Source organism: Colossoma macropomum, unplaced genomic scaffold, assembly GCF_904425465.1.
Source record: "Colossoma macropomum unplaced genomic scaffold, Colossoma_macropomum, whole genome shotgun sequence".
Classification (NCBI taxonomy): Eukaryota; Metazoa; Chordata; class Actinopteri; order Characiformes; family Serrasalmidae; genus Colossoma; species Colossoma macropomum.
The window spans coordinates 18,709,241-18,734,651 of NW_023494809.1; the positions used below are offsets into that span (position 1 = coordinate 18,709,241).

Here is a 25,411-nt window from a genome sequence, read left to right on the forward strand (position 1 = left end):
AGAGATTATGGACAGTAATATGTTTAACAACATAGAACAGACAAGATCGCTCCGAAATGTGTGCAGTAACTGGCTGTTAATGGGTTTCTCCTGCAGAGTTTCACTGCAGTTATAATCAGATCCACCTGATTCCCCTTTGAAGCTCCTGGTCATCAACTCAACCAGGTGTGTTACAATAAAAGTGTGGAACAGCATGAGAAAGGTTTTCCTCATAGAATAAACTAGAGTAAATTAATGCAATCCAAATGCAATCAATGCAATATTCCAGAAAAACATCTTTGGCTAGATGTTGGTAAACATAATGTATTGAGTTGGTTGCTGGTAAATTGCCTTACAAATAGCTGCTTGCTTCTATACTTTTGGCCTGTAGTGAATATCTCAAAACCTCATTAATAGGGCTGCAACAAATTATTTCATAATTTTCATTAGGGGTGTGCAATGACAATATGATCATAATCCTGAATTACAAAGTGAGCATATTTGGGCTAGTTTGAATAGATTTAGTGCTGTGCAGTTTGTAAAACATTGTATTAAAAGAATCATAGGTGTAGTTTTATTATTATTATAGTATTTTTTTTTATATGTGGCACCACAGGTTCGATTTTGTCTGTTCCTACTTAAATCTCAGAAAAATGAAGTATCGTGATGCACATTGTGTATCGTGAAAATGTCTTGGAATATCATAATATAATATTTTTGCCATCACCAGTTTCCAATAAATGTGATCATTAAAATCTTCAAAAAGCAGGAGAGCTATTTAAACTGACACTTCTACCACTTTTATGAAGGGAAATCCATGCCCACATATTTTACATATTTAAAAAAAACAAAGTGTTTTCTATCATTATATATAGAGTTGCTCAGCTATATATAGTATTCAGTTATAGGTGTCTGGGTGAAATGATGAAATATATTTTCATAATCTTACAACTCGTCTGAAAAGTTGGGACACTAAGCTGTGCAGAAAATGCTGAGGATTTTCCTCAGGCGGTGAGTTGCACTCTGGGAAACCCCCAGCAGAGAGAGTGAAGAATTTAATGTACCGTAGTCTAATGGCTTATTAATGCCCTGTAATAATCCACTGTCTTACCAGCAAAAGAAAAAATAGGCCATCTATATATTACTTCATATTATTTTATTATAAACTGTTTAAAATAGGATTAGTTCTCACTAGTTTTCTAGTTCTCTTTCCCAAAATAGCGTTCACCTTTAATGCATCATCTTACATGCCAATCATCTCCAACATTTACTTGTATCAACCCACTGCCCAGGCTCTCTGCACACCAGACTCTTTGGAGATAAAAACGCCTTACATGACTCTATAAATATAAATTGTGTGCTAGAAGTGTCATATTTAAGTGTGTTCTCTGTAGAGGGTGCTAACTTATTTTCACTTAGAAAATCAACAAAACAAGTCATTTTGACCAGGGGTGCCCAAACTTTTGCATACGACAGTAAGCTTGGGCTATGAGACCATGAGAGTAAGCATCTGGCGAGCTCTATTCATAACTGCAAATTCTTTTGTGTTATTTTATTTTTTTTTTAGGGCCATTTGAAAATTTTAAAAACACCATTGGCACATTGTGTGAACATTTTATGATTCGTGGACCAAATGTACTTGAAATAAAACCTCATTGCATTAACATACATTACAGTTAAGAATGTGCTCTCCTTCCCCTACAAAGTTTAAACATCAGAGACATGAGGTTTTGTTACGACAGTGTAATGTTATATAATATATAATGTGTGTATTTTTTCTTCCACTGACAGTAAGAGTGTTATTCTTGGTTAACTGAACTCTCTCTTACCCACGTTCTCCTCGGATAACCGCAGGATTTCTTGGAATTGAGGCTTCACCTTCAGAGAGGAGAGACAGAGAAGGTCCAGCTGAAACCCAACGAGCTCAAACCAGAAACATAAACTCTTGGTGTGGGACGCCAAACCAAGCAATAAATCACACCAGGCGCTAAATATATGTCACCCCCTTCTGACCCGACCTACCTTGGTGTTGGTGAACGTTTTCCCGAACGTTCGACACAACCTCCAGAAGAATCTGGAGAATTCATGCACGCAGGTGGTGGAGGCGACATTGATGCGGCCGACAATTTCTATGAGCTGAGGGAGACTGCAGAGGGAGGGAGAGAGTGTGAGTGAGTGTGAGAGAGTGAGAGTGAGAGAGAGAGAGAGAGAGAGAGAGAGAGAGAGAGAGAGAGAGAGAGAGAGAGAGAGAGCGACTGATCTACAGCAGGCTCAGGACCACACAAATCAAACCCATCATTCGCTAAACAAACAATACAGAGATGGCAAATCAGGACCAAGTTAAACACGAGTCTCTAGAAGGAAATGGGGAATGAGATGAAAATGTGGAAGGAAAAAAGCTTTGAACTTCAAGCTCCAAATTAGTTTTTTTTATAGTTTGGAGTTTTTCCAAAGAGTTTATTCTTTCTTTTACTTAAAGTGACGAGCAAGATGTCTAATTTCGATAATTTCCCTCTTACCACAGATTAGAAGTGGGCAGAATGGACAAAAATTTATTTCATGGTATAATTAAGATTTCTGATGGTTTGGGAATATAATATGAAACAGTGTATTTATGTGAATTTTTATCAAATATAACCATTTTTGAAGTTAAACATATTTTTGTAGATTAACAATGCCAGATTATTCTGGAATGTCCTTTCACTTTTAATGAAAAAAAAAAATGACTGAAGTAAATCTAAAATATTTTTTATTGGGAGAAGTAGTAAAAACAGACTATTTCATATCTCCGGACTATTTTGTAGCTCCAAAAATACAGAAGCAAAATTTGGACAGGAAACATGTCTTGAGCTGTTACATTTGAGGCAAGCAGGCTTGTAATGAAACACATATTTCTAGGGACGCCCATTTTTTTTTGTTCTGCGGTCAAGATTCAATTAGATAAAATAAGCCCTACTAAATGCACTTCAGATGCAGGAAGTGAATGAGGGATCGGCAATACAGTTTCACATTTTCATAAATTGTTCCAACATTGATTTTTCCCCATTTTCTGATTGAGATGTACAACTCAGTCCGGGAAGGCTTGGGTCCAGCACAATTTGGCAATTTCCCTGCGATTTCCCTGCTCAAACACACCTGATTCAATTCATCTTTTAACTGCCAGGTTTAGTGGCTGCGTTTGAGTAGGGGAGCAACCAACTACCAGAGTTGTGCACACTTGTGTTACACCCCTACGGGTAAAAGGTAAAATTGTGACCAGAAAGGGGGGAAGAAAAAAAAAAACAAAAAACAACAGCACAAGTTTAGAGAACAAGAGAAAAAGAGCGTGGGGGTGGTGTATAGATGGTCACTTACAGCTGGTTGACCACCCACAGCAGGGTCTCCCAGCCTGTGGTGCCCTCATGTTGGAGCTGGTGTTCATAAAGCTGCAGCAGAATAGCCAGCTGCTCCCGGCTGCCTATGATGGTGGCCACGTCCTGCAGTGGGGAGGCAGGCCGCGGGAACCGGGTCACTGTGGGGTCACACATACACAGCCTCTGTAAGAGCCAGGAATAGACCAAAAAAAGAACGAAAAAAAAAGAAAAAAGCACAACCGCGCAAATCACTCAACACGACTGGAGCATGTAAATGAAAGGGCACTTTGATAGCACAGCCGAAACCACAAAGCAAAGCCGGAGCCCTGCTGTTACTGTAAGCCAGCAATAAGCAGCCAAATGCGGCCGAGTTTAGAACACGGAGGCAACCGAGAGTGAAAGTGTGTGCGTGTTGACTCTGGCCGCTCCTCACCCTCGATGGGCGTGATGTCGCTCTGTAGTTTCGCTCGGCTAGTGAAAGGAGCGTTCTGCAGCACCAGGGCGAACAGAGGAGGGATCAGAGACTGCAGCGCTGACAGGAACGTGTGCAGCTTGTGCTCATCTAAACCATGCTCACCCTGCTATAGAGAGAGAGAGAGAGAGAGAGAGAGAGAGAGAGAGAGAGAGAGAGAGAGAGAGAGAGATCACAGCACACAGTCATACACAGCAGCCAACTCAAAGAAATGTGTTATAAATGTTGTTTTGCTACACTATCTCAAATGTAATTATGTAATTTTTAGGGCTGTCAAAGTTAAAGTAACAAATTATTAATGACAAATTTTTTAGAACGTTAATTGTCCCAGTTTGACCCTTCAAACCATCTGTAGCAGTGCAGGCTAAAGCCAAGCTGCAGCGCGCTGCATGCTTCTCTTACAGAATCCGTGGCTGCAGCCCTCTCATTCAAAGACACCTTTTAAACGGCTTTTAAAGTGATACCTTCAGCATCTTCAGCAGACTACTCTGGACAGTGCTCACAGGACAACTATGAATAATCAACCAGTAGCAAACTAACAAAAGGATGAGCAAAGTGAGGCTACAGTTCCCCTCAAGAACCTTCACTGTAACCAGTATCCATGAGAGCAAGAGGCAACAATCATGGAGAAGTCTGCTGACTGTATATAATAAAGACTATATGGACAAAAGTATACTAAGTATCTCCTAATTATTAGGATCAGATGTTTCAGCTACACCCACTGCTAAAAGGTATATAAAATCAAGCACATAGTCATGTAATCTCTATAGACAAACACTAGCAGTAGAATAGGTCGTACTGAGTAGCTCAGTGACTTTAAATGTGGCACTGTCACAGGATGCCACCTTTGCCACAAGTCAGGTAATTACATTTTTTCCCAGCTAGATCTACCCCGGTCAACTGTAAGTGCTATTACTGTGAAATGGAAGCATTTAGGAGCAACAATAGCTCTGTCGTGAAACTGAGTGGGCCCACCAAGTGCTGAAGCGTATAGCCTGTAAAAATCAAAATCGCTCAATGACATGAGTTCCCATGGCTGACCAGCTGCACACAAGACTAAGATCACTATCCGCTATGCACAAGCATCAGCTGGATTGTGACCGAGTGGTGTTCTCTCTAAGTTTGGCGGATGCCAGGAGAACGCTACCTAAGGGAAATCATAGTGCCAAAAGTAAAGTTTGGTGGAGGAGGGATAATGGTCTGGGGCTGTTTTTCAGGGTTTGGGCTCAGCCCCTTAGTTCCAGTAAAGGGTACTGTTAATGCTACAGCATACAAAGACATTATAGAGAATTATATGCTTCCAACTTTGAGGCAACAGTTTGGGGAAGGCACAAACTGAACTCAATAAAGACACGGTTTGATAAGTCGGGTGTGGAGGAACTCCAGTGGCCTGCACAAAGCCCTCAACTCAACCACACTGAAGGGCTCTGGGATGAACTGGAACAGCGATTGTGAGCCAGGCCTTTTCATACAAAATCAGTGCCTGACCTCACAAATGCTCTTTTGACTGAAGGGCCACAAATTCCCACAAATGCATGCCAAAATCTTGCGGAAAGCCTTCCCAGAAGAGTGGAGGCTGTTATTACTGCAAAGAGGAGGCCAATTCTGTACTAACGTTCATCATGGTTTTGGAATAGGACGTCCAAAAGGTCCATATAGGTGAGACGGTCAGATGTCCACATAGCTTTGGCTATATAGTGTATATGATACAGTTGTACATGAAAGGTTATGCATTCACACAATGAGAATAATGCTATTTAGTTATGGAGCATAATAAATACATTCTGATAAAGCTTGTTGTATCCACTCACATAGCTACAACTAAAAGCAATGCTTTGAACTGGGCTGAATTCGAGCAAATAAGACAAATGTGATTACTTGTGCTTTATTACACAAAATGATGCAATTAATCATAACGGACTATGTTATTCTTTCATTTGACAGCCCTAGTAATTATAATGCATTTAATTATAACTGATCATTTTATTCACAGCCCTAGTTATTATATAATGTACGACAGAGAGAGTTACGTAGACTTTTTATGTCTATTTCAATGAAAGATCCTGACAAAAAACAAAAATGGAGTTAATTCTGCAAAGCAAAACTGAACACAACAATAAATCTGTACTTTCAACAGAACTTTTCCTGAATATTTTCTTGCCTCAATGTGTTACAAGAGAGAAATAGTTCATGTACAATTACTCCATGCTTTTGTTGTGAGTCATATACCTGCAGTAGTTTCTCTATGCGGCTGAGCAGTGAGGGGATGAGCTGAGCCTGCAGGTTCCCCAGCTCTACAGTCCACGCAGCAAAGGCAGGAATAAACACTTGATGTGTCGCAGTGACAACTCTTTCCGACAGATCCCCCAAAGAGAGCAGCATCAGCTCAAAACCCTGCAAAGGTTTGAAACGAAGTACAGTCATTAAACAGAGCAGTGCTTCTTAATTGGACTTTCCACATGATCCAGAACAACAACTACCCTTTATATTGTGTGAATATCTCATGATGACTGGGCCAAAAGAAATGGTCGAAAATTCCCTGCATTAAACCTCATTATATTAGCATACATTAAATGGGAATTACACCAATGCTTCAAAATTTCTGCACAATTAAATCGTTAAGACCCAACAAAGTCATTAAGAGTGGTTTGATGAGAAATGCTCCATTCTAGAGAAACTTACTGAGTCAGAATGGTTAACAGTGGTGGTGATAGGAACCAGATGTCTGAAGAGTGTAATGCCTCTAAAAGCTCCTTAGTAGAAAGTTATTACATGAAATGGTTATGCATGTCTGTGACATTGTTTTACTGTAGTTTTGAGAAGGTTTTGCCTAAAACATATCATACATTCACGTTATGAGGCAAAATAGTGCCCAAAGAAAATTGTTTTTTTTCAGATTTAGCATTACTTTACCAATATCAGCATTACAGAAATGTTAGAAAAGCTCAGAAGAGACGTGTAGGGCCACTGGTGGTTTTTGTATTGGTTAGTATTGTAAACATAAACAGTAAAATTGCTATTTTTGTGTAGTAGACATTGCAACCCCTGGTTCCTATCAGCACCACAGTAAAGAAGTCAGTAAGTTTCTCTACTGTGAACCATTTCATGTAAACAATGAATGACTGTTTATATCTCAGCAATTATATTATTTAGAAACTTTGGAAAATCAGTGGATTCCTAATTTAAAGCAAAGAATATTTTTTCCTTCTTGTACAAAATGATCATTTCAGACATACAAAGCTTTGTCACAACAGCACCAGTTTGCTCTGTACCAATTAGTTATGACTCAACTTTCTAATGTTTCCAATTAGCTTAGAGGACTCCATATTTCTGGTTTGGTAACACTCCACCATACAAAACACTGTGGTTTCTGGCCTAAGAAAAACTAATTTTACACAGCTTCATATTTTCATTTGGAGACTAAGCTAACAAAAGCTACCAAACTGCTCTGTACAAATGCATGTTTTTAATTAGGCAAATTTAATTCTGACGGTGTGCTACTGTTTAGTGTTAGGCTATCAAAGACAGGTCTCAAAAACAAGCTGCGAGTGGGAAATGACAAGTGCTTTAAAAAATAAAGGCACAGGGACAAAGGTTATGCAAAGTTATACAAATAAATGTACATTTTTGAAAGAGACTAACAAAACTAGAATAAATTACTCTACCTAGTAGTATCTTCTGTGGATTATATAACAGATAATTCAATTCATTAATAAACCTCACAGTTTTGGACATTAAATCACATTTCAGGAGATCACAAAGCCAAAAATAAGGACACAGAACAGCTAGGTTCGCATTTAGATATTTTTATCTATATAAAATAAAAAAGAGCTGATAAAACAGAAACTATCAAAACTAAAATTGTCAAATTAGACATAACAGCTTGCTTGTGGTCGATAATTTTTTGTTCAAAATAAATAAAGAAAGATAGCGCAAATGAAATTAAGTTATTTAAGTTATTTGACACTGCTTGTTTTTCTAGGCCGCAGCAACAAAACATAACAGAAGGCAGCCGGTACCAGTAGACTAATAAGTAAAATTTAAGTATAGTTTCATCGTATAAATGAAAAAACATCACAGTGATCTAAGATGGTAATAGAAACCACAGAGCACATGAAAGTGTTAAAGTTTTATTCTCTTGTACAGAGATAGCCTAATATTATTAATTCTTTTGAGAAATTTCACTTTTTCATTACAGCCGGATGGAAGGCACACACCTGGGAGTATTTGTCTGGATCATCGATGTATCCCATGATGATGCCCAGGCTTTTGACCACAGCCTCTCGCACCATGTCGGCCTTATCCTCCGCCAGCATCTGCTGCAGCATGGATAGCACCAGAGAACTGCGGATCTCCTTCTGCCAGCATCAAAACACAAGCACGTTGTATAGAAGGACTGGAAAAATTATGCTATATGCGAACAAGTCAAAGCATATTATAATCTGAGCAATGCAGCAGGCAACATGCTTTTAAAGGAGTGCTAACAAGTTATATCATGCTATATTCAATGCAATACCACAGTATGGTGTGGCTACAGACCAAAGCCTCAGCTTGAGCAGAGGTTAACCAGCTAGCTAATGTAGCTAGCTAGCTAAAGTGTTAACTAACATTCATGTTAGGTGAAAGTCTGTTAGCAAAGCTAAACCGTTTGAGAGAATTTACTCTGTACATAACCACAAATTACATCAACTTGCATAAATTGGCGTGCTTTAGCTGGCTAACTAGCTAACAGCTGAAAAGATGGCTAACCCTAACCACAATCCTTTTATTATTTTTTTACATTTTTTTTATTTTAAAGGAGCAATTCATTTTAGCTATGTGGCTGTGTGTGTATTAGCCAAGCCTAGTCTTACAACCCTTTTATATTAAAGAAGATGTAGCCAGCTAATGTGGTTGTGGAGGTTGCTAACCCTAACCGTAACCTTAAACTATTCATTTTTTAGGAGCGATTAATAATAGCTTACATAACTACAAAATAGCTAACCCAAAACTTAACTCTTTTATATTGAAGAAGTTGTTTACACTGGCTAATGTAGTTCTGTAAACTGCTAACCCCAACCCCTAATGGTAACATTAACTCTAATTTAAATAAATAAATAAATAAATAAATAAATATTTATTTAGAGATAAATAAATAAATATATTTATTTATCTCTAAATATATTTAGAGATATTTACACTAGCTTACATGGCAGGGGAAGCTAGCCTTAACCTAAGGCCTGCTGTATATTTCAAACACAGTTGAAATTTCAAAGCAAAACTATGCCATTTGACCAAAACGACATGGTGGTTTGTGTTCACATGGTGCAGTATATTTACTGCGTGCTGGCAGTACTTTGGTTTCCTTTATTTCAAATTCCACTATTTTGTTGTTTGAAGCATACTGCCAGCTTAACCTTAACCCTTTTGGCTCAGCCTGGTGCTCTACACTGTCATTTTGTTGGGTTACAAATAGACACTACAGCTCAGACTTTCCATCATATTTCTTCACAGTGTACAATGTGTCATGATGTGACTTTGCAAGTTAGACGCTACTGTGGATGAATGAGTGAGTCTTACAGGCAGGTAGGGGGCCAGCGCTCCACATGACTCCGCCACCAGCAGCCTCCTCTCAGGGTACTTGTGGTTTATCTGGACGTACACACACATATAACCCACAAACACAAAGACACAACATGGCACAGTCAGTCCATGTCCTGACCACAAGATTGCTTTCCCCCCATTGTGTTTACCAGCCTCCTTCTTTTTGCTTTATGAAACAGCTCCTTCCATTGCAAAAGCCAGTGACAGTACTTAAAATTACCGTTTTTCTCCCCATTGTGGTGTCGCTAAGATAAACAGGTGTATAAACACAATGAAATTATTCTACATGACCGTTTACGGCTAAGAACAAACTCATGGGAGCAAGCTGGAGGGCGTTGGTTTGGTTATCGTTGAGCTTTGATGGTAAAATGGGAAGTTACACATCTGTAATGAGTGTACTTTGTCTACGTCTGTATGTGTGTGTACTTGGTTTTCCGCTTTTATGAGAATCACATGTGAGGGAGGGAAAAAAATCAACCTGTGAGGTCTGTTTTTCTGGTCTAGATTTGGGAACACACTTCATAAAGATATGCCTTTTTTTGTAAAATATAAAATAGCAACACATTTCTTTGTGTCTTTAGCCATGGTTATGGTTAAGATCATGGGTAAATGCATAAGACAGGACCAGGTGATGATTAGACTGAGGTTTAGGGAAAGGATCAAGTCTAGCAGTAAAACTAGGCAATAGAAGGATGTAGTGCTGTCTGTATGGGATTAAACAGGACACATTGGATTTGAAATGCAAATGTTACATAGAAGACCTGCTTTGTTTTTTTTTGTTTTTTTTTTCCCTGCATATGTTCCTCATTTCATGACTCTGGTCTAGGTTCATCTCAGTCTCACCATCCTCAAAACTGTTTTTTAGCAAACTAACCTGCCCTTTCTGTTTTAGAGGTTCTTGAGGTTTACCACTGTGTTCCTCGCTTTTGGATAACCTTTTATACATCTATGGCTACATCCTGCATAGTGTTCTTGATGTGTATAACAGTTTTTCTTCATGACTGAAAGTATTCTTCACTTATCCACTACTGTGGTCCTCTGTGGTCTGATTTTTCAGCCTCGCGATGGCCTGCTTCACTGGCACCAACAACTCTTTGGTCCTCATATTGAGAAACAACAGCAACAAACTCCAGATGTCAACTGTAGGCCTTGTGTATGATCCAATAATGCAGTGTTGCACAGCTCACTAAAAAAAAAAAACTAACAAACTGAGCAGCCAATTATGCTATTGGCCATTTGCAAAACGCTGAAAAGTCCAACCTCTATCAGTTATTGCTGATGTTTATTTTAACTATTAGCTACCTGGTAGCATCTGTAGTTATCAGACTAAAAGGTTCAGTAGCACAAAGGAACATTCAGAAGCACAGAAGTGTACATTTCAAACACGTTTAAAAACAAACTGGCTTAAAAAGATGCTCACTGCAGACATGCATACTTGAGAACTAATAATATAAATATAGGCCGATTAGTCTATAGACGTTAAGGCGGCAGGTTTTCCAATCTAATAAAGAAGGAGGGTTTTGTGACAGATGCTGCCCCTTCAGATGAGCTAATGGACCTAGTCAGTTCTGAGTAGGATTCGTCTTTTATAGTGTTAATTAAACAATACAAAGAACGGCATGGCTATGAATGCATTAATATTTGATGTTTCATGATATGAGCAAGTTAACTTCTGCAATGTTATTTATCATCAGACATCACATTAAAATGACTTCTATCAAATACCGAAACGCAGATAATTTTCTCTCTTCTATATGTTGTTGAGAGTGAGCTTTACACTTACAAGAAATATTAAATGCTGTATTATGATTATGATTGATCTTTATTACAGAATTTAAAATGTGTTTTCCACTAAAGATAGCTGTTATTCTTTTCAAACACCCTTTAAATACAAAATTTTGGAATGAGTTTAGTCTTCCACAGTTTATTCCAAAACTTTTCCAGCTTCAGGACTGAAATAAAAAACAGCTCCATGCTCCAGATGATCAGGATAGGCATTAGATGTTCTTCAATAACACTTTTCCACCATTTCGTAGTCTAATAATTCAGACTAATTTTCTGCCACCACCGTTCTCACTACAGGTTTGTTGTGATTTTTTTTCCCCCTTCGCTTGATGAAGCAAGTAGTGTTTAATGTGAATTGTGACTGGCTGAGAGAAATCATAATTTTGCAACAGTCAACTGCATTTGAATTCCACAGTTCACTCAGTATGGACCGCTGACACTTTAAAGAGATCATATGTAAATGTGCTCATGGTTGTGACTTCATAATTATGATGAATTTAAAACGAGATATTTTTGCTGCCTAGTTATGCCGTCCCATGGACTCATTTACAGACTTTTACATCATGGGAGTGTACATCTAACTCTTACTTAAAGGGAACCTTGATACTATTTATTACTGTTAAAATATGTTGTAGAAAACAACCAAAATACTTATTTTACTCATTATTTATTAAAAAACAGACAAAAAAGCGAGCTAATGTGTATTTTAATACCTAAATTGCTTTACTTTCAACGCAGTGCAAATATATGACATTACAGCGTGACAATGGCGACCGACTAGTAAAGCAAATCTGGTCAAGCTTTTTACAATAAACAAAACATTCCCATTTGGTTTATACATCTTATTTGAACAGTATTGGACATGCACACTATTATAAGGAATACAAGTCTTAGTCAAGTTTCCCCTTAAGGGGTGGGGCGGTGGGTGGGGGGATGGGGAAGGCAACAAACTTTTTCTCTAAATAGGCTCTTTAATTTCACAATCATCGTCTCATTGCAAATCTAATGTGTTGGAGTATAGAGCTAAAACAACAACTATGTCACTGTGGAAACACTTACAGACTACAGAATACAAGAGTGAAAAAGCTGACCTGTTCCCAGCACTGTGGTAAGAGTTCCACCTCCACCCGTGTTGGACCCACATGACGAGCGAAAGCCACACAGCCCATGAGGATCATTTGTCTGAGGAAGATAAACAGCTGGGTGTTAGCAGACTGCCACAGAAATGAAGATTATTTTAAAAACATTACTGGATACCAGCTGGTATTAAGAAATTGTAGCGTGCTGTTCTGTAGCTCTTGGGTTGTCACGATTGCTCTTGAACTGTGAGTAAACACACCCTAAACACTCCAGGGCTACGAGAAATGAGTAATAAGATTATAGGAGTCACTCATTAGATGACTTGGTTACAAAGGTGCCTTGTGAGCGAAAAACTCCTTCTTAAATTAGTCTTGGGTAATGCAGTAATATTATGATGATGATAGGCAGGAAATGGGACTCTTGTAAACATTTCTTGTATATGATACCTTTATATCACAATACATGAACAGTCATATGCAAATGTTTGTCAAACTACATGTTTTGATTATGTAAATGAAAATAAGTTAACATATCTTCTACAGGGAATACCATTCTGCACATTTTAGTGCACAATTGTTATATATTTGTTCAAGTTACCTTTTTCTGAAAAAAATAAAACATAAAATGCAGTATGTTAAACAAATAAATAGAAACTGTGCACTAAGATTTGCAGAAAAATGTCACAATTAACTGCATTCCCTGTAAAAGATGCAAAACATGTACTTTGATGTTTAAACATACAACTGTATTTGCGCACCTCTGCTCATCGTCAGGTCTCTTGATGAGGTTAAAGAGGATGTGCAGCAGCTGGTCTCTCTCTTTGGGCTCGGGGTGGAGGCAGGCTGTGCACAGGATGAGCGGAATGAGCTCCTGCAACATACATACACATAGACACAGGTATGAGATCAGAACAAAGAGTGGACACTCCCTCCCACACCCACAGAGGACACCAGAGCAAGTGAGGGGTCACTGTGGCAGGCAGGGTTCGAGGATGGAGGGACGTGAACTACACAGAGGGCCCAAATTCACCACAGAGGAGAAAATATACGGGTCTGAAAGCACAGCACCATCTATCAACAACTACATGCGAGTCTGAAAGTTTGGGTAAGTATGTGTGTAGAGCGAAAACAGAATTTTGCTATTCCCTTGAGAGCACCTGCAAATATTAGCACAGCTTTCTGACTGGATTTTTTCACGGCTTCTATATTTAACTGCTCAAGTTAAACTGCTTGTCAAAAGTTTGGGGACACCTTCTGGAAGAAAAGGTTTAGCTAGCATAACGCAGCTCGGTGCTAATGGGTATATATAGTGTATATAGTGTCTTCTTTGATATGAAGAGCAGGTTTAGCCTAAATCCTTTTTAAGGGGTAGGACCATTTCAAAATAACTGAGGGCCAGTCACTCTTTGGCAAAACATGATTCATAAATGATACAAAATATTAAATACACAAAATATGGAAAAAAAAAAACTGTTGTATACATTATGGAAATGAGTGTCTCGTCAGTGATTCATTCTGAGAATTTGATTATAGCCCTTTAACCCCTTAACATTCCAGGTTTATTTTATACAAATGCTTATTATTTACTAACTACAGGGTCTTCAATGCAAACTAATGGACCTATTCTTAGGTTATAGGAGCGTGTAGTAAAACTTTGGGCCTGACTGCGGGTCAATGGTTTGTTAAAGGGTAAAACTCATTTGAATCAGAACCAGAGGAGTTACAGAACATACACGGCCATGTTGGTCATAGCAAAATAAAAATCAGAGCTTTCTGTGTGCTATTGTGTTTTCCGTAACTGTTTAAAAAATGCAGGAGACTTCATTTACTGTTGAGCATGAGGGCTTATTCAGAGCAATTCGGATCGGAAAACACTTATTGATTCATTTAATAATAATAAAACATGACTAATAAAGGAAGTATTTGTGCTTTCTTGTTCGAAAATATAATTTGAGACAAAATAAATAGAAATCTATATAAATCATGTCATTAAAAGGGAGCAGATTAAACGGCAGAAATGGGCATGTTTAAATAGCTTTAAAGAGATAACGTTTGTTGAACTGCTGAACTGGCTCCAACAAACAGATGCTGCTGCCAGACCAGAGTAGCTTCAAGCTACTACATTTCCTCTTGTCTTCTCACCCCCTGAAGATGTATTTAATGTTCATGGTATGTTTCAGTGTCGTTTGGCATTTGAATTTGTTACAGTCTACTGACACACAGAGTCGCTGTGGCTCTTGATGAAAAAGGGATCTGATTTCTGTATCTCTGAAAAGGCCGTGAACGTTTTGGGACTTTTTGGCTGAAGACAGGACTGAATGTCATTCAGTGTTTTGCAGTAATTTGTAGGTCTAGTAAAAAATGCTCTTGAACTTTACATGCAATGTACTGGCTGGCGGGGGAACCTGTAACGACAGAAGGCATGGGCCAATTAAAATTGGTCTGCAGGGTGCATATGGCCCAATAGCCAAACGTTTAAACACCCCCGAATGGACAGGCCAAAAGGTGGTTTGAACACCTGAAAGGTTTGCATGTTCATGACATCATAACATGGGGATAAAACACATGGCATTATTTCCAGGGTAAAAATACACCAATACAATTCTAAAATATTTACATGTGTGATAATTCAAAATAAGTCTGGCTTAGCCTTTTAAATGTTAAGTTACTGTAAAAGTGAAACAGAAAAGATGTGCAGTTGTATTCAAAAAACGTAGGCACCCCAAATATTTGACGGAGTGCACATAAAAGATCCAGTTTCATGTTACACAGCTGGCAGTCTGCCCTTGATAAGGGTTTCATGGCCAAGCTGTGGTTTGGTTGTGTCACTTTAGGTCTGTTTTGGAGTCACACAGACAACAGCAAAAGCTGTGCACAAGAGATATTGCACGTATTGTTGTATCCACTGGTACCTTCAAGGGGAATTTTACTTTTATCAAAATTCCTGCATAATGAAATGGTTAAGATGTAAGTCATTCAGAGTGATTTGATGTGAAACTTACTAATTCAGAATTGTTTACAATGATGGTGATAGGAACCAGACATCTAAAAAGTTTAATTTACCTAAAATTCTCTCACAGAAAGTTTTCACATGTTGTGAATACAGTGCCTGCTTGAGATAATTTTTCAGATTTCCCGCTATTTCACCATCATCGACATTATATATCAAAACTCAGAGGAGGTATGTTTAGTAGTAGTTTTGGACAATAAATAAAATGGCTATATCTGCATTGTAGACTCCTGGTTGAATGGAGCATTTCACTCCAAAGCACTCTGAATGAATTTGTTCAAACGTAAACCACTGAATTATGCAGAAATGCTAAAAATGGACTCTTATTTAATATTGCAGATTTGTGCGTTTTATTAATTATGTTCTACATTAAGTACGGTCTCCATGAGATCTTGAAGAATACACAAATTTAATTTTTTTTGTTTAACTTTATTTTGGATAAAAATAAGAACATACTTTTTTGTATGTTATTATAATGAACTATAATCGTTTAAGACATTCTAACATCGATGCTGCCCGTTTTGTAAAACCCTAATAAGAGAAAAGTTCTAAGTTTGTTTCCTTGAGATTTATCTTCCAGGCCTGAGACACACCTTTAAAGGTGGGTCAAACCTCAATGCACACAAACAGGTGGAAATCAGCAGATAGTTACGCAAATCTGCAGCGCAACTCTGGGCAGATTGGCGCCTTGTTTGTTTGTTTGGACAGCCTTTATTGCCTTCACTCTGAAAGAAAGTCACCTGCCAAGAGTTTTCAAGCCCCGCCCTCACACATGCCTTCTAAACCTGAGACCAGCTAAGCTATTATTTTTTTTTAGCTTTTTGAACTGAGTAAAAAACCTTTGCGTCTAGCACCTGCGCGAGCCAGGAGAGCAGAAAGGCAGTTGTATTTTATTTGGCTCAGATCCACGTGCTGAGGCGTGTGCGAGGTTTTACTCGCGCAGCTTCTGGAACAGAAGCAATGGCTGGCATTTTGCAGGCAAAGAGAGTGAGAAATAACACTGAAATATACAAATAGGCAGAACCTTCACAGACAAGACATAACTTAAAAGGGCCCATGCCCTACATCTTATTGTATTTTCCACCCTGAGGTCCTCTTATGACATCTGTGTGGGTATATGGGCCAAAAATGACCGTTTATGACCATTTATTCATAAACAGGCAGTTTTTGTTATTGTGCCTTGCTATATGTAAAACATCTCAAGTCTTACTGGTCGTCCTGTTTTGTGCCACACTTAGAAAGAAGTCCAGACTGAAACACTCCTAGCTTTGAGTCCATCTAAGGACTGAAAAGTGAAGAATACATATTGAAACTCTAACAAATGATCACATACAACATCAAATTATTTTATTAAAAGTGAGAAAAACGCAGTTTTCCTCAGTTTTCGTGATGAGCCCTTTAAAGCAACGATTCCACCAAAAATCTATTTTTTTTTCCTCTAAAACATGGTTAAATCAGTCAAGACACAGAGGGAGACTCAGAATACAAGAAACAAACTTTAGACACCAAATATGTCGTGGCTAAACTACATCTGTAGAAAAGAGGCAACTATCACTTTATCCAATTCTAAAGCTAAATGCATGTCTACAAATCCCCATTCCTAATGCAGACTAATACAAATAAAAGCCTCTATGCTCAGTTTGTTGACTGACTGAAGCCTTCTTGACAAAAACCTGCAATTACATGCAAATTCATATAATTGCTTCAATATCAGTGTTGACTCAATCTTGCAGAAATAATTCAACGGTTAGGCCTCTAAAGAGAAGAACCAGCTGATGGCATCGTGACAGCTCACCACACACATGCACACCATTCAGTGGTGCCTCATTATCTGTTTCTGCAGCCACAGCTAAAGAAACTCGAAATTCCAGCGTGATTAACAGCAAACTGATCAGTCTTCAGCTACTTGACGTTCGCTTCCTCGGCCTACATTTTCATGGTAATCAGTAACTCGGACGTTTTCACACTGGCCAAATGTCCGTTATCTTCTCAGTAACCGGGGCCTTAGACTTCCAGTGTATTTAACTGTAGAAGCAGGTGCGCAACTAGCACTTAACAGCTTATTGTTCTGCACTGGGTGCCATATAGAAGAGTGAGAGGGTGTGACTGAATGAGTACGTGTGTGTGACTTAGTCGAGGAAAAAAAAAAAACGCGGGATAACTTACAGGAGCAAAAAAAAAAAACACTCCTGGCTTTGTGAAGTGCTTTTTATAAAGCCTCATCTTTCTTTTTTTTTTAACTGAACAAGTAATAATTTTTAGTTACTGAGATTAGGGGTAGGTTTAGGCTTAAGCTTAGAAAAACTCTTTAATATGTAAGTACTTTCACATGTATTTCACTGCTGTCAGAACAAAATATCGTATCTCAAAAATGATAACTTTACAGGAGAAGGAAAAAACATAATTTACGTTTAATGTAAGTCAATGGAACCAGACTTTTTTCCAAGCATTTTTCGGCTGTTTCTTTTGGTCCATTCTTTGTGGAATTCAAACACAACTTAAATTGCAACAAGCATTTACAAATGAAGTCTAACAAAAATAGAGATGTGAGGTTTTGTTCCAACAGCAGTGATTTGAAATGGTTCTTTGTAGTGGTTCTCCATTATAAAAACCTGTGATGTGTGTACAAATTGTTCTATGTAGCCCCAAAAAGGATTCCACTACTCTTACAAGTCAAAGAATCTTTTTATTGCTATTATATAGAACCTGTTTTGGTAAGAGCGACGGAACTGTATGGAACTTGAAGTCCCTGGAACTGGGATAAAAAACTATTCTTCCTAAAGACACTCAGTGGTTGTTTTGCTGATGGTACTTTCGGCCCTTAATCTCTCATAAGTGTTTAACTGGGTTGAGATCCGGTGACTGTGAAGGCCATAACATGATTTATTTAATTTTCATTCTCATCAAGCCAATCAGTGCCCCTCATAGACACTGGCTCTGTCATCCTGAAAGACACCACTCTCTTCAGGAAAGAAATGTTTCAGTATAGGATAAAGGTGATCAGTCAGAATAAATATGTACTGATTTGCCTGTAGGTTTTAGACACGACTGAACTCTCAGATGGTCATGTGTCCTCGTAATTAGGGGTTTATGCACTGCAGCTGCTTTTCTGTTTTTCCTCACACTAATGCACCACAGTCACTGAATCTACGCTTTCCACCACTATTTATAACCCTATTTATGTATGATATTTATTGTTATTTATTATTTACTGTTATTTATATAACAAAATCTGCAAAGAAACTGATTGACTGCAGTCTATAATTGTAAAACTACAAAGTGCACCTATGTGTTAAGTGGAACTGGGCACTAAACGTAGATACAAAGTAGGTGTACCTATATATATCTAGCTATACACATACATACATATATATATGTGTGTGTGTGTGTGTGTGTGTGTGTGTATGTATATATAACACTGCATTAAAACCCATCTTTGGTGTCTGATCACATGGGTCATTTGGGGGCGCTGGGGGGGAGGGGGAGAGGGTGGATGTTTGGGGGCCGTTGGCACTAGGGCTGGATATTAGGGGAAAGGAGGTTGAACAGATAGGTTGAACAGATAGGAACTCAACAGTCAAAATTAACAGACAAAGCTCAAAGTCCACTGAGTGGGCCCATTGTTAGGGATGAAGAATGAGGAAATATCCCCCAATGGCTCCATTACTGTTTGTCTTTACTCAGCTCTTTCTTGGAGAACGTCCAATTTGTCTTAAACTGTCACTGGGCTGGTAAAAGAGAACACCGCTATGCAAAGCAGACAGGGCTGAGGGTGGGGCCACCACAGCCAACTGCACACCTATAGGGCACACACAGCAGGTGTGAGAGACGTGTGTGTTTTTGTAAATAGAGGTGTTTTGTAGATATACATGAATTCCTGAGAATTAAATGTTCTAAATCTAATAACCATTTAGAAGTAAGAGAGGAAAGAAAAAAGATAATTATAACTCAGACGAGGTGGGACGACTGAAATTAGTTACGTAAACACTGTTCAAATTCAAAACACTGTCCATATATGGAAACTAAGCTGCAACCTGTTATGATTTCACTGTCAAGGTTTTGACTCATTTACATATACCCAACTACTCAGCCTACAGCTTAGCTCCCCTCATTCATACTGAAGTTATAAGCAGTGTTCGATTGCTCTTTGAACAAGGCACAATATTGGGCAGCCAATCAGAGCAGATCATTTGTTTTATAATCAGTCTTAAAGGCACAGTAACAAAAACAACCTGTTTAATTCTAAGGCATAAAGAGAGGTCGGAAAATGGTCATATAAAAATTAATTATGACCATTTGTGGAGCATGAAACCATATAAATGTTCTAAGTGAACCTCATATGAAAAAATAAAATAGAAAAGAAAAATGTAGCGTATGGGCCCTTCAAAGAACTTCTAAGAGAAAGAGAAAAGAGAAATTCTGATAACTGATCAGACGGTCCGACATAATTTTATATGGTCAAAAATCAAAGACTCCAATAGTTTTATAGTGTCATTCCATCATAAAACCAGTGCAGTACGGTTATAAAACCGTGATCATATGTTTTGTTGACATTATCAAGCATGGCGAACCAGAAAATGAGGTGAAGCTAGAAATAATGCAGATCGCTGATCGGTCAAACGCAATCGTCACTCGAATCAGACGACTGCCATTTCTAAATAAAAGACTTGCTAATTAGTGATGCTGACTGTGACTCTTAAGATAAAACCAAATGCAGAGCAAAAGCTTTAATTAAAGCTCCTCCACTGTTACTATTGTGTTTACTGTAAGAGTTGTAAAAAAAAAAAAAAATATGTGACCACCACACAACCTCCAAAGAACCCCGCCTATCTTCATGGTTCTGTCGTGCGATGGGAAACAGATGGGTACTAAAAGCAGGATAAGGACAGTTCTGAGTTTAGATTAGTAACCGTGCCGTGCTGCCCTGGTGGAAAAACTTCTTTAGTTACAATTGTTAAATACACTGTCAAATTTCTCATAGCCTTCAATAATGTACATAGTGTGGTGCTGGTGGTTCCGACAAGAGCTTGTCTGTTGTTAAAGATGCCATATCCTACATTTTTTGTGTTTTATTGTTTCCCTTGAGGTCTACTTATAACACTTGTGTGATTTTAATGTATATAACTGAAGTTTACATGACCATTTTACATGACCGTTCTTTATCCCTTTATCCCTTCTTTAAACTACTGTAGGCTGAATAGATGGATGTATATAAATGAGTTACTTTACCAATGTTTATATATTTCTTCAAACTCCTTTGTTTCAAGAGAGCGAGGGAAGTTTGGTTTCACACGATATAGGCCCTTTAATTATCTATTAACTTAAACAGTTAAACTTGTTAAACTAACTTAAACTTACTTTTTCTTTTATTTTTCAGGAGTTCTCTTAAAAGTTTTTGGTGTTATAACATATTGTTGTAGTGCTAAATGTTTGGTTTGGATGCATTTTGTTGTTTGTGATGTTTTTGTTCTCTAGCAGGCATAAACAGATAATGCCCTGTTCTTACATTAGAATCAACTTTTAGAATTACAATATAAGGCTTCTAAACATATGTGCTTTCGGCAGGATTTTTGTGGCAACCAATATAAGACAAGACCCTAATTTCAGTTCTTTATCGGCCAAATGATGTATCGGTCGGGCCAAGTGACAACTGGAAGACTGATACATTGACAAGGACCCCAGAGAGGGCAAAGAGCTCCATCTTTTGTTGATGGCAAGGGTTAAAAAATAACACATGACAGGAGTTCACTACAAACTAAAAAAGTTCATTTGTGCACATTTTGTATCACACTCAAACTTAAACCATGCCTCTAGTAACTACAGATCTACTCTATCACATTTAGAGCATGCTTGAGGAGACTACAGGTGCCAATTAATGCACTAATAACACTGACTTTGCAACAACTGAAAAACAAGAGAAACAGACTGAAAATAGATTAAGCTGAGCATAAGCACCGATTTAATTATTATTATAATCATATCTTTGTTCAATCCATAAATAAATACAGAAACTAAAAATAATAAGAAAAAATACAGATACTTCATCTAAAACACTACTGTAGTCAATAACATATTTTATCGAAAGTAAACAAACATTGTTAAATCCTGGGTTTATATCGATAAAACATTATTATTATTGTTATTATTATCAAGTGAAGGTGATCTCATACATAAACATACAAGTTGTAAAACCTTAAGTTTGGGATAAATAAAACATTTAATGTATTATTTTTATTATTATTATGTAAATGATGAGGAATCAAACTGATAAAGAAAACTTTAATAATTTAATAATCACAGCCAGTGAGAAGTCGAGGCAAATAAAATCTCACGCGTACATATAGTGGGGGTAGTGTTGGTGTATGAGCGTGCAGATGTTCCACTCACCTGGCACAGATGCACAACCATTCTCTAACGGAGCAGAGAGAGGCATGCACCAAAGCCGCAGAATAAATGAGCGAATGTGAAAAAAAGACATAGAAGTGGAGGGGAGGGGATAAGAGATGAGCATTGGTGAAAAAACACAGTCCAGTCAGTGCTGAATTCAAACTGAAGAGAGCAGAAGGCCGACAGAGCGCAGGCAGTGTGTCTGATGGAGCGGGGGGAGGGGTTTAGGAAGGTTCAGTGTGGGACAGTTACCTCGCGCTTGGCCAGCAGGACGTTGGGGACAATGTGTGGGAGACAACGGCCCAGCATCAGCATCACACTCTCCTCACTGTCTGCAATACGAGACACCTGACCAAAAAAAAAAAAAGGTTCAAGTCACATACACACACTTGATGCAGAAAACTGGGATTAGAAATGATACAGCCAACGAAAGAAAACAAAAACAAAAAAGCATTAATGTTTTGTCCGGCTGCAGTCGGGTTCTGACAGTGTTCCGTCAGGTTGCAGTCGAGTTCCGATAGAACTTTGTCGGGTTACAGTCTAGGTCAGACAGAATTTTGTTGAGCTACAGTCCAATTCAAACTGAATTCTGTCAGCTACAGTCGGATTCAGACAGAATTTTGGCAACTACAGCTGGGTTCAGACAGAATTTTGTTGGGCTACAGCCGGATTTACAGTCAGGTTCACAGAGAACTATGTCTGGCTACAGTCGGACTCAGACAGAATTTTGTTGGTCCACACTCATACTACAGTCTGATTCAACAAGAATTCTGTTGGGCTACACTCAGATTCAGACAGAATTTTGTTGGGTTACTGTCGAGTTCACATAGACTGTTTGCCTGGCTACAGTCAGGTTTGGATTCTAAAGCTGGTGCTGTGGGTGGAGATGACATAAGGCAGAAAATGTTCTCAGGTTCTCAGTCTACATTCAGATTTGGTTCAAATTTTCAGGCCCTCTAGACAACTTGGACAATACAGCTTTTACTAGATCCAAACACCAAATATTTTCCAAAATACTTTCATTGGTGAGTAGGTGGGACCCTCCACCGGAACTTGCTGGAACAATGCGATAATCATATGTCTGAGACTTAAGCTGCCTTTTGATCACTTGACAATGAATGCACAGTGGAAGCTAAAAGCCAGTCCACTAGACATCCTGTTATCTGAGTACATTAATGCATTCCAGTTAACTCTACAAGAAATGACATCAGGATTCAATTACGTTTCTCACTATTTCCTCTGCCAGCTTGTGACGTGCTTATGACTGCATGATTGCCCAATAACAGCCGTGTCAGGTGGTGTTTTGAGGAGATTTGCTCTGTGTGTTTTTTTTTTGTGTGTGTAACCAGAGTACCCTCACCTCAGAGCCAAGCCTGCTGTCAGCAGACATTCGACAGAAGGACAAAAGTGCTTGGTGGAATGCCGGAGACAGTTTTCTGAAAAGAACAAACAAGACATGAATTTACGGGCCTATTCAGGCTTTAGTTACAAACTCCAGCTATGTTTTATATGCCTGCTTGCCACTACAGAGCAAAACCTGCAAAAGTGCTGATGTGTACGTGGTTTACAACGATGAAAGGGCATTTTCTTCCTGTGTATAATTAGTGAGCGGATATGCAAACTGATGATGTATGGAATATTCTGTTCCTGTCAGCACTCAACTTATTTGAACAAAGCCAACAAATGTGTCCAGCTTGCTCAGTACAGTGCTGACACCTAGTGGTGATTAAGGGTAAAACTCGGGGCAAAGCATGGTACCCTATCTGAAGTACACTTATGCATGAACTTGGATATTTGATTAAATAAGTGTCCAAATGTCAAAACCACTATTAACAATAGTGCAATTTGTAATAATGTTTGTATTTATTTTCTAAACATTAATGAGATATAACTACAATCTGCTTTATCAAAAAGCACTTAAGCTTATTACCTATGGACCAGTGCTTTTGGTCTTTGCTCCATTGCTTAAAACAAAACCTTCTTGTGAAGGCTCAGTGTAATAACCTGGTATGCATAACTTAAGACACTTTGCAGCTCCTGCCTATTGAACTGTAGCTAAATTAGATGCCATGGGAGTGGTTTGATGTGAAACGGTTAATCGTATGGAAACTTACATGCCTTTACAGGAGCTGTGATGTCTATAATACAAATTTGACCATTTTATTTACTATTCAAACCCCCAGTGAACCTATATGTCTCTCAATTTGTATATGCAATGTTGATATTAGTAAAATAGTGGTAAATCTAGGTGAAGGGAAAAAAAAAAACAACTTATCTTTAAGGACTATTTTGCATTACAACTCCCTGCATTTACCTCTTCACCATGATTATATTTAAAAAAATATGTTTTAGGCCAAAAACCTCATTTCAAACATATCAACCAAGGTCTCAGACATCAGACAGCATATCTGTAACCATTTTATGTAATAACGTTCTGTGAGGGAGCTTTTAGAGGCGTTAAACTCTTCAGACGTCTGGTTCCTATCACCACCACCACTGTAAACAATTCTGACTCAGTAAGCTTTTTTGGAACGGCGCATTTCACATCAAAACCTTTCTGAATTACTTCATTTACACCGTAAGTATTGAATTCTGCACAATTTTTGAAAATTAAAATGGCAAGGCTCATCTCATAGAATATGTTATAGTAAAACTACAGCACTACAAAAACAAGGATGAACTGAAATTTTGGCCACTGACGTTTTTCATCGAAAAAGGTAGGGTGTGGCCATTTGGTTTCTGCCAGAAAGAGAAAAAAATGGCTGCAAATTTTGGGCAAAAAAGGCTAAAGATTAAAACAGGTCTACACTGAAATGTCAAAACGTTACATACAAATAATCTAAATGACAATGAAAATGAGAAATTTGAATAAAAACGCTATCATTTCAGCACAAATGCATTCAAATGGTTTCAGTAGCAGTAGTTCAGCTTCGAAACACAAACATACTGCTTTACACACATACTGCTTTGTCATGTGCTTTACATATTAAAAAATTGGAGTGTTTCCCATTGTTATAGCAGAGGCTATTATGCAGCACCGTTCACAAGCAAATATTGTGAAAAACACTCATTTAGAAAGTGCCGCTCAACATGAAGTCTTAGGCAGATGCTCTACTGAGGCTGTAGCCTGTGATGTACAAGATCAGCGCTGTACTGAAGAGTGAGTGTCACCTGTTGGGCTGGTCAAACTGCACGGGGCCTTTGCTGTGTTGTCCGGGACTTTTGAACTTGCTGTGTTGTTGGGTGGAGGGCGAGGAGTGTTCAGCAGCATGGTCAGTTGCAGTAGCAGTAGTGGTGGTGGTGCTGGTGGTAGTGTTTGAGTTGGGTTCTGTAGCAGTGTCGGCCTCAGTGACCCCCCGTATGTCCAGATACTGCCCGTTATCCAGACTCTTTTCACACTGGAGCCCTGTTTTAGTGTCCCCACACTCCACCTGGGCTTTTACAGGAGACGACACGTTCCTCTGGAGATCCTGGATCTCGCTGCAAACCACACACACAACATCAAAATTCATCTATAGAAATAAGAGATTAAAATCATAAAGCATAAAACTAAAAGAACTTTCAAAGGACTATATAGCCCAATTTGTCTGACTTCATCAGGCACTGATGAGTGGATAAACTGTTCAACAGCTGCATTGGTTTAAATGAAACACTCTTAAGAAACTGTGAACTTTTGCTATTAATGCAAATGTTTTGAACGCACTTTCTGTTCAGGTCACAGCTTACCTCTGTAATTTCTTTATCTGTTCAGCCAGACTCTGTT

At 38.4% G+C, this 25,411-nt stretch overlaps 1 protein-coding gene across 5 annotated transcripts in view; it reads right to left on the minus strand.

Annotated features, from left to right (window-relative positions):
- Positions 1-25,411, minus strand: part of relch (RAB11 binding and LisH domain, coiled-coil and HEAT repeat containing) — a 70,998-nt gene that overhangs the window by 19,185 nt on the left and 26,402 nt on the right. For 3 of the 5 annotated variants that reach the window (XM_036558199.1, XM_036558201.1, XM_036558202.1), the window contains 13 exons: positions 25,375-25,411; positions 24,820-25,128; positions 23,009-23,084; positions 21,901-21,996; positions 13,010-13,122; positions 12,264-12,354; positions 9,364-9,435; positions 8,022-8,162; positions 6,034-6,198; positions 3,766-3,913; positions 3,334-3,490; positions 2,002-2,125; positions 1,809-1,857 (listed from right to left, as the gene is read on the minus strand). The exon at positions 25,375-25,411 is cut by the window's right edge and continues 55 nt beyond it. In XM_036558199.1, coding sequence (XP_036414092.1) covers positions 1,809-1,857; positions 2,002-2,125; positions 3,334-3,490; positions 3,766-3,913; positions 6,034-6,198; positions 8,022-8,162; positions 9,364-9,435; positions 12,264-12,354; positions 13,010-13,122; positions 21,901-21,996; positions 23,009-23,084; positions 24,820-25,128; positions 25,375-25,411 — 1,578 coding nt within the window. The remainder of the gene's footprint in view (positions 1-1,808; positions 1,858-2,001; positions 2,126-3,333; positions 3,491-3,765; positions 3,914-6,033; positions 6,199-8,021; positions 8,163-9,363; positions 9,436-12,263; positions 12,355-13,009; positions 13,123-21,900; positions 21,997-23,008; positions 23,085-24,819; positions 25,129-25,374) is intronic. The other 2 variants (XM_036558203.1, XM_036558200.1) reach the window with 1 other exon arrangement.